At 39.0% G+C, this 15,630-nt stretch overlaps 1 protein-coding gene across 1 annotated transcript in view; it reads right to left on the bottom strand.

Moving 5' to 3' along the window:
• The window catches only part of Dock2 (dedicator of cytokinesis 2), a 410,327-nt gene that overhangs the window by 9,272 nt on the left and 385,425 nt on the right, over positions 1-15,630 (bottom strand). Inside the window, exons 45-46 of the mRNA XM_003473329.5 lie at positions 11,332-11,508; positions 9,731-9,814 (exon numbers count right to left, since the gene is read on the bottom strand). Of these exons, the coding sequence (XP_003473377.3) occupies positions 9,731-9,814; positions 11,332-11,508 (261 nt within the window). The remainder of the gene's footprint in view (positions 1-9,730; positions 9,815-11,331; positions 11,509-15,630) is intronic.

Genomic DNA, 15,630 nt, shown 5'->3' with positions numbered 1-15,630 from the left:
TCTGGAATAGTTTAGAGTCAAAGCCAAAACCAAGCAAAAATGCTTGTGAAATTCCAGGACTAAGACATGAAAGAAAAAGAACTATGCTTTCCTGGCAATAAAGGTACCCGCCTTGGATACTTGAAGGTATCTGCTGCATCATTGACTGGGGAGCTTCTGTGCCTGGTGCGAGTGCTCTGTTTCTCCTTATAGCCAATGCCTGATGTCCACTCACCTCTCTGATTGGTATCAATAAAGTCTTGGGCACTCACTCTTGGCTCTATAGTCATGTAGTAGCCCCTTTAACTGCACACCTGTGTCTTTTTTCATCCATGTGCCATATCACTGGGTGGGAGACCTAAATGCTCTGGGGGGGGGGTTGGTAAAATAGGGAAAACGGACCTAACGCTTATAGAACATTTCATTTAATGACAGCAGAATATATTCTTCTCATCTGTAGATGGAACATTCTCCAGGGTAAATAATATGTTAAGCTGCACATCAAGTCTTGCGTCAACTTTTAAAAAATAGAAATATCAAGTATTTTCTCATACAAGATAAAAGTACAAATCAATAAGAATGGAAAGTACACAAATATGTGAATATTAAATAACATCCCCCCAAAGACCAACAGGTGGACAACTGAAAATTGAAAAGGAAATATTTCTTGAAGTAAATGAAAAAACAATGCAATGCATCAAAAACTGTGGGATACAGCAAAAGCAGTTATGAGGGAAGTTTGTAGCAGTAAATGCCTACATGGAAGTAAAAACCAGAAATATACAACTTAACAGTGTACCTGAAACAGCTAGAAAAGCAAGAACAAATAACATCCAAAATTAGTGGAAGAAGAAAAAAGATCGAAGTACAACTAAATAAAACCAAAATTTAAAAACAATACAAAAGTGAAACAAAGGATTGGGTTTTTGAAAAGAAACAACTGACAAACTTTTAGCTAGACTACCAAGAGATGACTTAATAATATTAGAAATGAAAAAAGAGACATTACAAATGATACCACAGAAATATAAAAGTTCCTAAGCTATTATGAACAGTTAGTTCTATGCTAAAGACCTGGAAAACCTAGAAAAACTTAGATAAAAATTTCTGAACACACAACTTACCAAAATTGAGTCAAAAAGAAATAGAAAATTTAAGCAGACAAGTAATAAGAGGATTGAAGCAGCAATTCTCTCATATAAAAATGTTTTAATTTGATTGTTAAATTCAATAAAATAGTTAAAGAACTTGTTCTAATTTTTTTTAACCTTTTCCAAAAAATCGAAATGGAATTAATTTTGCCGACTTTTTACGAGGCAAGCATTAATGTGCTACCAAAACCAAATAAAAACACAACACAAAAAGAACAGACCTGTGTCATGATAAAAGCAAATGCAAAAATTTTCAATAAAATACTAGCAAACCAAATTCAACAGCACATAGAAAAGATCATACGATATAATCAAGGGGGATTCATCTCATAGATACAAAAATAGTTCAACATACAAAAGTCAATAAACATGGTAGAACTCATCAGTAGAATGAAGGATCAAAACTGCAAAATCACTTCAAGAAATAAAACACAAAGATCTAACACTCCTTCATGATGCAAATGTCTCAAAAATTATGTAGAAAAGGCACATATCTCAAGATACTAAAAGGTAATGATAAAAAAAACCTGTAGCCTATATATGAATGAGGAAAAGCTGAAAACATTTAATGTAACATTGGGAATGAGACAAGGATGTCTGTTTTAATCATTCTTAATACAGTACTAGAAGTCTTAGCAAGAACACTTTGGCAAGAAAAAGAAGTAAAAGGTGTTAGAATTGAAATAAAGTTAAATAACCCATGTTTGCAAGTGACATGATTTTATACACAAAAACTTAGTAAAAAATTTAAGACATAAACAAATTCAGTAATGTTAGAAGATATAAAACAAACATACAGAAAAATAGCATTTTATATACCAGTGATTAAATTGCTGAAAAGAAAGAAATCCCATTCACAATAGCTACAAAAATATGTAGAAGTAAATTTACCCAAGTAAGTGACAGATATTTGCAATGAGAAAATTATAAAACACTGAAATTATAGAAGACACATTCAAAATGCAAAAGTATCTCACTCATGGATTAGAAGGCTCAACATTGCTAAAAATGACTGTATACTCAAAGAGATATATAGATTCAGTGCAATTCTCATCAAAATACCAATGACTTTCTTCTGATAAAGAATCATAAAATTGATACAGAGCTACAAAAGACCTAAAACAGGCAAAGTAATCCTGAATGTGTTGGGAGGGAGGGGCAGCAAACAACAATGCTGGAGACATAATATTTGACTTTTAAACATATTACAAAGTTATCATAACTAAAACAGCATGTTACTGACCTAAAGCAGATATATAGAAAGAGAAGTAGAGAATCCAGATATTAATCTATGTTCATACAGCCAACTGACTTTTGACAAAGCATACAGTGCTGAAAAATATTTCTTCAATAAATGGTGATGACAAAATTGGATATAGATGTGCAGAAAAATGAAACTAGATTTCCTCCTCTCTCCATATATAAAATCAATTCAAAAATAGATCAATTTTAAACTTGGGACTATGAAATATCTGGAAGAAAACATCAAGTAAACACTTTAAGGCATTAGTGTTGGCAATGACTTTTTACACAGGACTCCCAAAGCACAGGAAACAAAAGAAAAATAGACAAATGGGGTATTGGCAAACTAAGAACTTCTGCACGCAAAGGAAATAATCGAATTAAGAGACAGCCTATGGAATGGGGGAAAATATTTGAAAATATCCATTTAGCAAGGAATTGATATATAAGGAGCTGAATAGGCTAAATATTAAAATCCAACCAATCTGATTAAAAAATGAGCTGAAGAACTAAACACACATTTCTAAAGCAGATACTTCACAGAAGGCTGGCCAGGAAGTAAATGGAAAAGTGCTGTTTCACTAATCACTGTTGTACTCTAGGAAAAATAACTTTGTTATATTTGTATTATAGCAAAACCTGTAATGTGGCCTTACTGTGTATGTGTTTCCCTCCTCCCTCTGGGTGACCTAATTGATATGTTAATCAATGCTCTCCTCTGTAAAGAACTGTAAAATCTTACCTAATTGATATGTTAACCATTGTTGCCCTCTACAAATAACAGATGTGGTGCTAAGATAAGTTAACAGGAGTCGTTAATTACTGCTAGACTTCTCTATTCTCTGCTGAGGAAACCAGGATGTCTTCCTAATCTGAACTTGCTTGTTTGCAGGAAAACTTGCATATTACCTGAACCTTGCTTTTCCCAATGTAATTGCTATATTCCTGTTCTGTAGTGCACCACACCTTCATCCCCCTCCTTGCATTGTGTGACCAGCAGCTGTTTGTGGTTTTACAGGATAAAAGCCCTGCCTTTTAGCTGTCAGGCGCACAGTCTTCCATATTGGCTACCGGAGACTGTGTCACCAGGCCTGGCCTAAAATAAAGCCTTTGCTCCCTAAATTTTAATTTCTTGCTTCTTGGATTTTATTCCGGGGTCCGAGTTATCACAATCACCAGGGAAGGGCAAACAAAATCTACAGTGAGATTCATCACTCTTCAATCAGAATGACAGCCCCGTAAAAGACAAAAGCAGCCTGCTAGCAAGGATGCACAGGAGGGCCATGAGCTCAGGAATACCTTCTTCAGTGGGCAGGTAACTGTAGGGTAACAATCTCGGATATGTTTCCAAGCGAAGAGTATGAAATACCTAACGTATAAAATAATTCATGCTCAAAGATGGAATGCCTATTGCTGTAATTTGGCTATTAAACAGTATGCACATGAATTATACTGTACTCCATAAAGATGTTCAATTATGTCTCAATTAAAACATTGTTATGCTGAAAATTAATGAAACTAAGTCTGAGGAGTTTTAAAGCAATGGAAATTACACTCACAGTAAAAGACATAGATAAGAATAGACATGAGTAAAAAGTAAAAATAGACGAGTGAAATAAATGTTGAAGGGAGAATCAACAAAGTCAGTGATTGGTTCTTTGAAAAGATATGGTAAATCCCTAAAAAGACTAGTCACAGAAATATAGGCTATCAAAAACTATTATCAAGATTTAAAGAATCATTTAGAAAGTATAAATGTTTTAATCATATGGTGATGAGCTGGGTGTGGTGGCACATATCTATAACCCCAGCATTTGGGAGGCTGAGGCAGGAGGACTGCTCTGAATTAGAAAACAGTCTGAACTACATAGTGAGACCCTGTCTCAAACACTCCCCCTAATTAAAAAAAGCAATCAGAAGTTGATGTAAAAAATTGTCAATAAATTTAACATTTATATAAAATGAACAAATTGCCTAGAAAAATATAATTTGTTAACAAAGATAACTAAGAAATAGAAAACTGGAAAACTCAAATTGAATACATATTTTAAAATTTCCCTGGCCCATATGGTAGCACTGATAAATTCTAGAAAACATTTATGGTATATATGTATGCCAATTGCAAACTGTTCCCAAAAATTGAGTAGGAAAATAGCCTCTTACTTTTTAAAGGTAATTTTGTTACAAAAAAATGAGCAAGTCTATTATAGGAAAGGAAAATTGCTGAGTAATATCTTTTTTGAAGATAAATGCAAAAATCCCACGGGACACATTTGCAAATGGATTTCAATGATATACAAAAATGATAATATATCTAAGTGGAACTTACTTGATATGTTGAAAGGTTGACTTAATAATCCAAAATCAACTAATATAGTTCACATATCAACAAAGTAAAGGTGCACCTCAATCCATTCAGAAAAGGCATTTGATGAAATTAAATTTTCATTCACAATAAACAGGCATGGAATGGAATATTTTAAAGATATACACTGTGTGAAATATTGATACTGGGGCTATGCATTTTATCACATCAGTACAATAAAGCAGGAAAAACAAGTGGTATAAGATTGGAAAAGAGGTTTCTCATTATCACATATGAAAATGTGATAATGAGATGGTGAACTTTCTAGATTTTTCAACAATGACAAGCAGCTCACTGCAGCTCACGATAGGTTCACCACCACGGGTATAGACTATTCAAAAGTGTTTATATTGACAAGGTAAAAATTAAAACCAACACTACTGATGATAGGATTAAAAACACCAACTACCTAGGAATAAATCTCATAGAATATGTGCAACAGCTCTATGCTGAAACTGCAAAATTTCGTTGCATAAAATTAGATAGTCTATGTTTGGGTGTTAGAGGATCAATATTGGTAAGTGTAATTCTCTCTTTAATTAACATATTTAAGATACTCTTAATGTGTTTTAGGGGAGTCATAAAAATTGACCAGATGCCTTTAACATTTACATGTAAATACAAAGGTTTGTCTTAGAAGACAAACCTGAAAACAAGTTCAGTTAAAAAACAACAAAAATAACAATTTGGGGTATTCTCACTACTAGATTTCATGACTTCTTATAAAGCTATAGGAATTAAGGTAGTATAGTTTTGGTACAAGCATGGATAAACAGACCAATGGGACAAAATCCAAAGCCCAGAAATAGATCCACACACATATGATCAGGAGTGGAGAAAACAGATTTTTCAACAAATAATGGTAAAGCAATTAAAATCTGTATGGGAGAGTAACTTCCCTGTTACTTAATGTTACTCAAAATGAACCATCTACCCAAATGTGGATGATGATGCAATTCAACTTCAAAAAAATCCCTGCAGAATGCGCTTCCTGATCATGAGGTAGCAGATTTCTTGGTGGCCCCTCAAAAAGTGCTAATCATTTTAAAAGCAGTAACCTAGACCTTATCAAAATCATAAGCTTCTGTTCATCAAATACATCATTAAAAAAGTATTCAAATAAACGGCAGACTGAAAGGATATCTGTAGTTGGTATATTTGAGAAAGGATTTATGCCAGGAATATAAATTTAAAGTGTGTGTGTGTGTGTGTGTGTGTGTGTGTGTGTATCCCTAAAAAGACAAAATACATGAAAGTTTTGAAAACTCATTTCTCAAAAGAGCCTACTACCCAATAAGCATATGAAAGAATAGGGAATACCATTGTTGGTGGAGAAAATGCAGATAAAAATCTAAAATAAGATATACCCATCCACCATAAGGACTGAAATTAATTGTAGAACAATTCAGACCATTAGAAGTTGCTGGCAGGAGTATAAATTGGCTTAGCTACTTTAGGAAACACTGCTTTGTTTAGTTTTATGAAAAATTAAAATTTCATAACAAAATAACAGAATAACAAGTTAATATACTGCAAATCATTATCTTTAAAGTAGTTACTCAGAGTATAAGAGGTAGACCAAAAAGAGTCTTATAAACACAGATAACTGAAAACTTTCTTTTTAATGAACTAAGTTAAAGTAGTAATATAAATGAAACAAATCAGCATATATATTAAGATATTTTTGAAGCAATGGAATATACAATTTGGGGAAGAATTGTAACTTCTCCTTACTTTCTATTTATCTCTCTTACCTTGCTCTTTGTTTCTACTTTTGTATGTGTGTGTGTTTCTCACATAAGAGTAATTATCCGATATTTAAACTGTTTCTTGTATCCAGCAAGGCATTCACCACTCAATTCCTCTACTACATCTATTCTGAGAGAATTAAGTGCTTTTGGCCACCAAAAGACATGAACAAGAATGTTCATAGCAATTTTCCTCATAATACACAAAAACCTGACAACTCGATATTCCACCAACAGAAAGAATAGACTGATATACTATTGGTATCCTGTATATTCATACAAAGGATAACACTCAGAAATGAAAATATCAAGCCTCTAATATATGCAATAAGTTGGATGAATCTCAAAAGCATTATGTTGAACAAAAGCCATATACATAATAGAATACACTATATAAATCTATTTATATGAATTTGAAAGACAGGCAAAACTAATCTATGCTGGTAGATATTTGGCTGCATCTACTCAAGCTAAATATTGTATGCCATGACCAAAGCAATTCCAGATCCATGTAAATGCCCAGAAGAAATGTGCATATCTGCACTGAAAAGACATTAACGAGATGTCCACAGTAGCATTATTTCTAAGAGCCCTGGACAGAAAAGAGCATCATTCTCCATCAGGTGAAAAACTACATTTGGCACAGTTATACAATCCACTTGACCACGTTACAGCATGGTAACAAGAATGGATAAATGGTAGCTATGAGCAGCAAAATGAATGAATTTAACAAATATGACATTGATCCAAATGACTATACTGTGATTCCATTTATATTTATAGGTCGAAAATAATCTAAAGTAAACTATTGTGTTTGGGAATGAATGTTTCAGTAGCAAAACATTTTTTTTAAAAACTGGGAATGATTATCGTAAAAGCAGGAGAGTCAGCCCTTGGAGGGATGGTAATGCTTTTGAGAGAGCGTATAATGTGAGATTAGGGGGGTGAGCAGAATTGTGTATCTTCATCTGTGTGGTGGTCACATGGGCATGTGCTTTGTAATCCATGAGCTATATAATTTTATGCGTGTCTTCTGCGTGGAAAATACTGTAACAAAGTTCACAAGATGACTATACTGTAGTCATTTTTCCATGCCAAAAAATAGAAGGCTTTTTCAAAGATAAACAGCCAAGCAGCTGTCAGTCATGAAGACTGAAATCTGGAACATAAAATGTACCTCAAAAAAATTTAACATTTGTTGATTTGGTCCCCTTTGAAATCTAAGGGTCTCACATTTTGAGAAAACCCAAAGTGTATCTAGCTTTGCAAAAAGTAATATCCACTCCAGAATTAACTCTAGTTGTCAGGGAGCAGGCCCAATTTGGCCCATTACTTTATCTCTCTTGCCAGGTACTCTCAGGCGAGGTACTCTGCCTGGAACACATTTAGGTCTCCATAATCAGGGTTGTAAGAATGAACAGAATGGAGGAGAAAGAGCTGATCTGCTGTAATAATGAAAAAAAGGGCACCTTCACCCTAATCATGGGTGCATCTTCTGAGTGTGCGTGCCATACTCAGGGCACCTGGGCTCTGAGTAGGAGGAGGAGGAGCATAGGCAAGAGCAATCTTCCTGGGGTGAAGTGGGCTCTGTAAGCTGGTGGCCTTGGGGGCACCGTGCAGTACTGTGGGGAAGGCAGCCACAGCGGGTGCTGTCTGAAGGTGCCTAGGCAGGGCTCTTAGAAGCAGTAACATTAAAACCTGCTTTCAGCCTCTCTTACCTGGAGCCCGCTAATTAGCTCTGAGTCTTGGATAGAACTTTCTTAGAAGGTTTAGCCTAGTATCAGCCATGGGATAAGAAGCACTATCATTTGGGTGCAGCTGTCACAGCATGTAAAGGCTGTAACAAATCAGAAGTGCGGCTCCATTCAAAGGTCCAGGCCCCAGAAACACCTGAAAAAGAGGTCCATGTATCTCCTGGACTTCTTGCTTTCCAAGTTGGGAGTGAGGAGGAACAATGTCATTATTTGAATATTAAAGGATATTATGACCCCAAGGAGAGACCCTAAGGATATTTGGTTTCACAGGTGGCACACAGGAAAAAGGAAGAGAGAATTCCAGACACACAAAAAAAATGCATTCAGGAAAAGTGCTTCTGTGCAGTGCTTGGTGGTTCATTTTTAAAGTCTCACTTTGTATAAATTGGCAGAGGCAGAGAAGGACCTGAATTAGGAATTCTTATTTTAAGAAAAAAGGCTGCACCCAATGCTTCTTATTCACTGATTTCCCCAGAGTAACAAAAACTCCCTACCAAGAAAGCTTGCTTTTCTTTGCACAGTGACTGGCAAGGAGGGCGGGTGGGAGGGAGAGGAGGAGGAGGACAGGCAGCTGCAAACTGCTGCTCCCTGCCCTTGGGCTGGCTGCTGTCTCTTCCCTGCCAAGTTCATTGCTCGGAGTCCACCTCTAGAGTGTGCTACATGGTCTGCAAAGAGCCCAGACCTGGCAGATGGCTCAGGAGGTGGCTGCCCCAGGAGGGGGAGACTGGTCCTTTGAAAGCCCCCGATGGGACAGATTTGACAGATTGTTTTTTCTACAGACAGAGGGAGAGAAGGGAAGGCAGACAGGAGTAAGATGGTAAGAGGAGGGTGGCAGAGAGATGCAAAAGACAGGGAAGGGATAGAAGCCAAGAGCTTCTAACACAGAAGGAAAGACAGATGCACAGGAAAGGAGAAAGAGAAAGGAGGGAAGGAAGAGTCTGAAAGGAGAGGAATGCAAGGAGAGAAGGGGCAAAGCTGGAGATGAGGGAAATCTTCAGGTTGGATAGAGAAAGCAGAGCAAAGCTTATATAGATGTAGATGCTTTGACCAGGAAAACCAGCCAAACAAAAGTCTCAATTACTGCAAACCCTGATATCCATCACAGTCTCATCTGCAACAAACCAGGTCAGCCTTAGGAGGAGAGGTGGGATGGGGGCCCGAGTCATTTATTATCTGATTGGTGCAAGCTGGGAGCAAATGTGACTCCTTCCCCCTTCATCCGAGTCCCACTGTGGAAAGCCACATCATTTGAATTCAACATCAAAGAAAGCAACCTTAGCAATCTCCGGCACAGCACTACTGCCTGGCCCCTGTACCACACCCAAGGGTGAAGTGCCTCAAATCTCTGTTCTGGCTAAGCCTGCTCAGTGTGGTGCAGTCAGGAGAGGGATGACAGGCCAGGGCGGGAGGACACACCAGCCAGAGGCCGGCTGGGAGACAAGTGAATTAAGGAAAAAAGGCAAGATGTTTTCCAGTCCAGTTCTACTTTACCTGCCATGCAATCAGGTCCTTGAGATGGCTCAGCTTGTCCTGGTCCTCGGGGTGGTCCCTGGTGTACTCTTCAGTGAAGAAGGCCTGTGGGGTGGGGGGTAGGCAGAAGAGGGTTTGTTTCCTGTTCATTTGGCATGGATCCCAGTGTCTCAGGCACTGGGAGAAGACTCCATTTGAGAGGGGCAGGAATGAGGTTATAGGCATTGGAGGTTATTGGCTGGATGGTCAGGGACCTATGGGACCTTTCTTGGGGGCTTCCAGCAGCACTTGCTGGGAATGAGCTACAAACTCCAGGGAAGTCATTCTCAAACTGGGGTTCCTGGCCCAGCAGCGTCCCTAGAAACTTAGAAGAAATGCAATGTCTTTGGAGCCAATCCACAGCAATACAATCAGATTCTGGAAATGGGTATGGGGGTTCCTGTTAAGAAGGCTGCAGGGAATTCCAATGCATCTCAAATTGGAGAGCATTGCTCTGGAGGGGGTGGGGAAAGAACCTTAATAAAAAAATTTCACCTGGTGCATGTTCGAGCTCGCCACGTGACCTCCCGCACTGCAAATGATCCTGCCTGTCAGCTCCCCAGCTCTTTCTGGGGGCCTTGTCCTTATTGTTTGCATACCTACATACAGACATATCGCATCATGCCTCAAGGTTGAACAAAGAGTGACCATGTGGGGTATCTGAGGGTAGCTGGAAGTACTCACTGGGTGACAGGAATTACTATCTCTGAGTTATACTACTGTGGGTATTCTGAATTTTCTATCCATGGATGATAAAGGAAAGACAGTAGAGGACTAGTTATAAAAATTACTGAGATGAGGAATCCATCCTTCAGGATCTCCCAGGTGGTAGTCAAGTAAGCACTTTCTATTCTACTTCAGTGCCAGGAAAATCTGTGTTTTCCTATTGAACCATTGGTATTTTGTCTCCAGTGGACAATATGACTTCTACAATGGGTAGCTTTTCCCTTTTTGCCTTGACACCAAGAGGTTCAAAACTGAAATGTGTGCCTTAAATGCATGATGGTTTCTCCACAGACCTTGGAACAAAGGAATCTAGACTATATGTCTCATCGCAGAGTTGATCTCTGAGGCCTTCTATGCTTTAACAGATTCTGGGATTAGTTTCTTTGCATTTGTGTCTGTTACTTCGAACTTCTATGGAAATGATCAGTTTTCACAAGGGTCATGTACTTAAATTTGTGGCTCCTATACTTTTAAGGTTCAGCCTATAGTTTGCAGCACTCCCTTATCAGGGCACTTGCATCTGACCACTGGGATATGAGGTTGCCTCCTGCCTCTGCACAGATAGGAAGGAGTTAGGAGCTAGAAAAACTCCAGGAGCAGGTGCTAGGAATTTAGCTCAGCGGCATAAGTGCCTGTCTTGCAAGCAGGCAGTTGTGAGTTCGATCCCCGGTACCAATAAAAAAGGAAAAAGACCAAAAAAAAAAAAAGAAAGAAAGAAAAACTCCAGGAGCTATATGAAGTCCCGCTAAGCTGTGTATCTTTTTGGAAAGCAAAGACAGCTACAGTAGGACAAGGAGCACAGAGCCACAGCTATTTCTCAGGCTCCCTCCTTGGGCCTGGAGAGCGGAACCCCTTACCTTTTCATACTTGGCGAAGCCACCCATGACAGCAGGGTCTACGATCCCATTCAGGAGCATGGACAGTGGGTTGATGGGGAGACTATCGTCATTCTGGTACTGGTTTATCATCATCAGTATCTTCTCATTGGCTGTGGACATGGTTTCAATGGCATTTTCCAGGGGGCTAATGGTGGTCTGTTGAAAACAAGATCACCAAGAAGAAAGGGCCTTAGCAGGTTCCTTCAGACACAGATATATTATTTATGCTGCTTTCACTTGGAGTGGGAATTCGAAAGAGGGCTTGTTCTTCAAGGGGCTACAGCACGCTCTGGTTGTAATAAGGAAGTTGATGAAGTGGGGTGGGTTTGTCTACTAGCTGGGGAGACACAGACTGACTATAGCTTAGGGAGAAGGATTTCTCTGGGGAGGCTGAAATGGGGATCCCCAGGCATTTGCTGGGGTCTCAGAGGCTGCCTGTCCTAGAGTAGTTCCTCTTTTCTGATTACCTAGGTGAAACACACTCCAACTCAACCCAGGATGTCCTGGTTGTGTAGCTAATATGTGGGGATAGAGATCAGCTTGTGGTGTGAGCATCAGCCTCGCATGAGGAGCCCTGAGACTTCGCCTCATGCACAGTGGCTATTTCAGGTGGATCCACTTTAACTGAGAAGATAAAATGAAATTCCTTTCCACACTTCTCAGAAAGCAATATAAACAAAGAGTCATCAAATGACAACTGGTGAATAGTGTGATTCCCAAGAGCTCAAAATCTGGAGTAAAGCACTAAATTGGAGGTCGGCAAACATTTTCTGTAGAAGGGCTGGATAGTAAATATTTCAAGATTCGCATCCCAGATGGTCTCTGTTACAACTACTCAATTCTGCTTCTGTAGGTGGAAAAGCAGCCACTGGAAATAGGTATATAAGTCAGCATGGTGTTCCAATAAAACTTTTATAAAAATAGGTGGCAGGTGGAATTTGGCCACAAGCCATAGTTTGCTGACCACTGAACTGATTAAATTAAAACAGTGTGAAACTCAGCTTTGGGGGTTTCTACCTGTGTGACCTTGGACAAATTTCCTAATCTATCTGAGTCTCAGTTGATTCATTGTAAAAGAGAAATAAACCTACTTCAGAGAGCTATTGGTAGCCAGTTATTAATATTTTTAAAGGTAAAACAGAAGTTGTCTTGAAAGTTGTCACTGGCAGGAGGTATAGGGGCTGGAAGGAAGGATCAAGGAATCTCAGAAATGTCATAGAAAAAGGGACTCAAAGTTTTAAAATGTCTGTAGTGGTTGCAATATATTGCTTGCCTCACTAGCAATGCAGTAAAAATTGAGATAATACAATAATTGATATATAATTTTTTATATGGCAGGCTCTTATGCCGCTGAGCTAAATCCCCATCCCTGATATATAATTTTTTAAAATGTCACCCGTAAGTGCTTATAATTACTATATGTGTGAGAGGAGTTAGATCAGCCTTCATGGCACTGGTCTTGGTCATCTTTTTAAATAAACCATTTCCTTAAATCCACATGAAACCATAACTTCGTTACAGCTTTGCCTGTGTCTGTACACTTACATCTGGCCCTTTTAATAGGGAATGTTAACCAGTCTCTTAATTTTTGGAGATGTCAGCTCTTGCAGTGAGAAGCCCTTGGGAGTAGATTCACTCTTTCAGTCATTGTCACTCTGTCACAAATGCATGCACATACCAACCAAATTAGCCAGCTTCACGTTACTACAACAAAATATCTGTGGCAATTAATTATAAAAGAAGAGGATCATGTGGCTCATGGTTCTGCAGGGTCCAGTCCAACATCGAGCAGTCTCACTGGTTTGGACTGCTGGTAGGATTGTTATATAGTGATGGTAGGGAGTATGTGTCAAAGCAGGTAACTCACATCACAAGCCAGGAAGCAGAGTGACTGAGAAACCAGGATCCCACATGCCTTTTGCAGGCATGCACCCAAACAACCAACTCAAAACCTCAGCAGCACAACTTTGGGATGAAGCTTTTACATATGGATCGTTCAGGGACACTATATTCAAATTGCACACACAGGGGCACACACAACCTGCACAAATGCACGTACAGTGTGAAATGAAGGGGAATGCAGCCCAGCAGTTCATACCCCACAAGCTGAAACCCACAGTCTAGTTTTAGTTAAGTGTGCAGAGCCCTGCACGGTTCTACAAGCCAAGGTCTAGATGGGGTCTAAGGAAAAACAACCAGCACTGCTGGAGTTGAGCACGGCACCACACCTGGATTTCAACAGTCCAGCATGTCTGAAAGAGGCAGGCTTTAGGGCAAGTCAGTAGTAAGAGAAAGATCTATTGATTGCTTTTCCCTTTCTTTTTGGAAACTGTTCTGAGGTTCCCAAGTCAGCATTCTCATTGGAGCTGTCAGGAACAGAGAATGATAGTGAAAAAGATATTAGCCTCCAACCTAAGTGCATTTTTCTTGACCACATGTATAATTCTTCGAGCAGAGTTTTGGGGTCATGTATTTGGTGAAAGGTCTGAATTTCGGGAGCTGGTAACAGAATAAAAGTATTGGCCATGGGATTGGAGATGGCTCCATAGGTCCATCACCTCTTCTGTGCCTGTTTGTGTATTCTGATTTACGCCTCCCAATGTCAGGGGAAGTCTCTTTCCTGAGGGTTGGAGGAGGCAGAGCCGGAGAGTGCTCAGGTGTTCCTGATTGTGCAGGGCTTTCCTGCTGTATGTGCATCGTGCTACATTATCAGATTTTCCATCAACATCTGGTGGATTTGTCAAGCCCTCAAATTTCTGGTGTCTTTGCTAAGCAGAGCCTCCTTTCTCTATGGGGAGTATAGTTAGAGTAACCTGTATCCACTTGTTGTCAAGCAAAAGGACTTATTTAAGGGAAAGTGCTTTGGGAAAAACGTGGTGGGGGTGAGATGGGGGAGCATCAAACAAAAGAAAAATGACCACAATCTCTAGCAATTAGATAGGTTTCCAAATTTTTCAAAGCCATTTCATTAACATTGCCTTTTAAAAATCTACCTGGAAGAATTATGAACTATGAGGTACTTTTATCACTTCTGATTTTTAGCAGTTCAAATCCTATCATTGGGCCCAGTTTCCACACACACAAAATAACGCAGCTATACAAGAATTAAGAAACAAACTGGCAAGCTGCAGGCCAAGCCAGGCTTACAGAGATCTATCATTTAGAGGGGGGACTGTGTAACCTCACACAGCCTCAACTTGTCCCTGTTGTCTTAATGTGATTATATACCTCATCTTACAGGACACTCAAGGTATTTCAATTTATAGCTTTGCAACTTAGTGACCTTTGGCATCTCTTTCGGCTCTCAAATTTTGCATCAATGCAGCCTGTTGTTCATAGCCGATACTAAGGCAAAGAAATTAATGGTGAGTCCAACATTATATAGCTAATAATGACCAAGTGGAATTTAAGTGACCCCCACATTATAGCTCTTGTACAGATTAAATTTCTCAGGACAAGAACAAGGAAAAGGATTAAATAAGCAGTAGCCCCCTAAAAGACATTTCTTTATGCAAACAGTACTGGAGTCATGAAAGGAATAATTGAGAATAAGACACAAGTTCCTATAATAAAAAAAGTGTTTGAAAGTGAAGTCACTTGGCAGGGCACTAAACTTAGGTGTCTGAGCCATCTTGAAATTCCTGACAATTTTTCAGAGAGAGGCTATTAAACATAAATTTACTTTGGTCAATATTTTGGATATTTCTTCCATTTTATCAGAAAGACTGAGATGAAAGGAGCAAGTCAAAAATGTTGAGTATTTTTTGCCCCATTTCAGAAATCCTGGGGTCATAAAGTAGGGAAAATGGTTCAGACATGATGGGCATCTGCATACTGTTGATTGATTGATTTACTTAAATATCCTTGAGCATCTATTATGGGCCCAAGGCCATTCTTGGTTCTTGACTATGTCAGGGCACAAAAGAGATAAAAATCTCTGTGTTCCTAGAACTTATGTACCAATGGGGTATAAAGCATAACATGTTATATTTAATATCTATTAATTAAATTTAAAAAAACTCACAGAAAAATTAAGTATTCTACGAGGAAGTGATAACTGCCTGGAGGAGAAATGCAGAAGTAAAGGGAATATGGATCACGGAGTGGGGCTCCCTTGTTTGCCTGCAGTGCAGCAGGAGCTCCAGAAGGAGAGGGCCTTGCTGAGCCCCACCAGATGACAAAGTTCAGCTCAGACTACCGGGCAGAGGTTCCTGATGAGCAGAAATTTCACATTCTTCATCCGTAAAGTAGCACCAATGATAGTATCTTTGTCCCTCA

Source organism: Cavia porcellus, unplaced genomic scaffold (assembly GCF_034190915.1).
Source record: "Cavia porcellus strain 051 isolate PalLab524CR breed Dunkin Hartley unplaced genomic scaffold, mCavPor4.1 scaffold_19, whole genome shotgun sequence".
Taxonomy (NCBI): Eukaryota; Metazoa; Chordata; class Mammalia; order Rodentia; family Caviidae; genus Cavia; species Cavia porcellus.
Note: the sequence above shows the minus strand (reverse complement) of the source record. Positions and strands in the feature narration are given on the sequence as shown.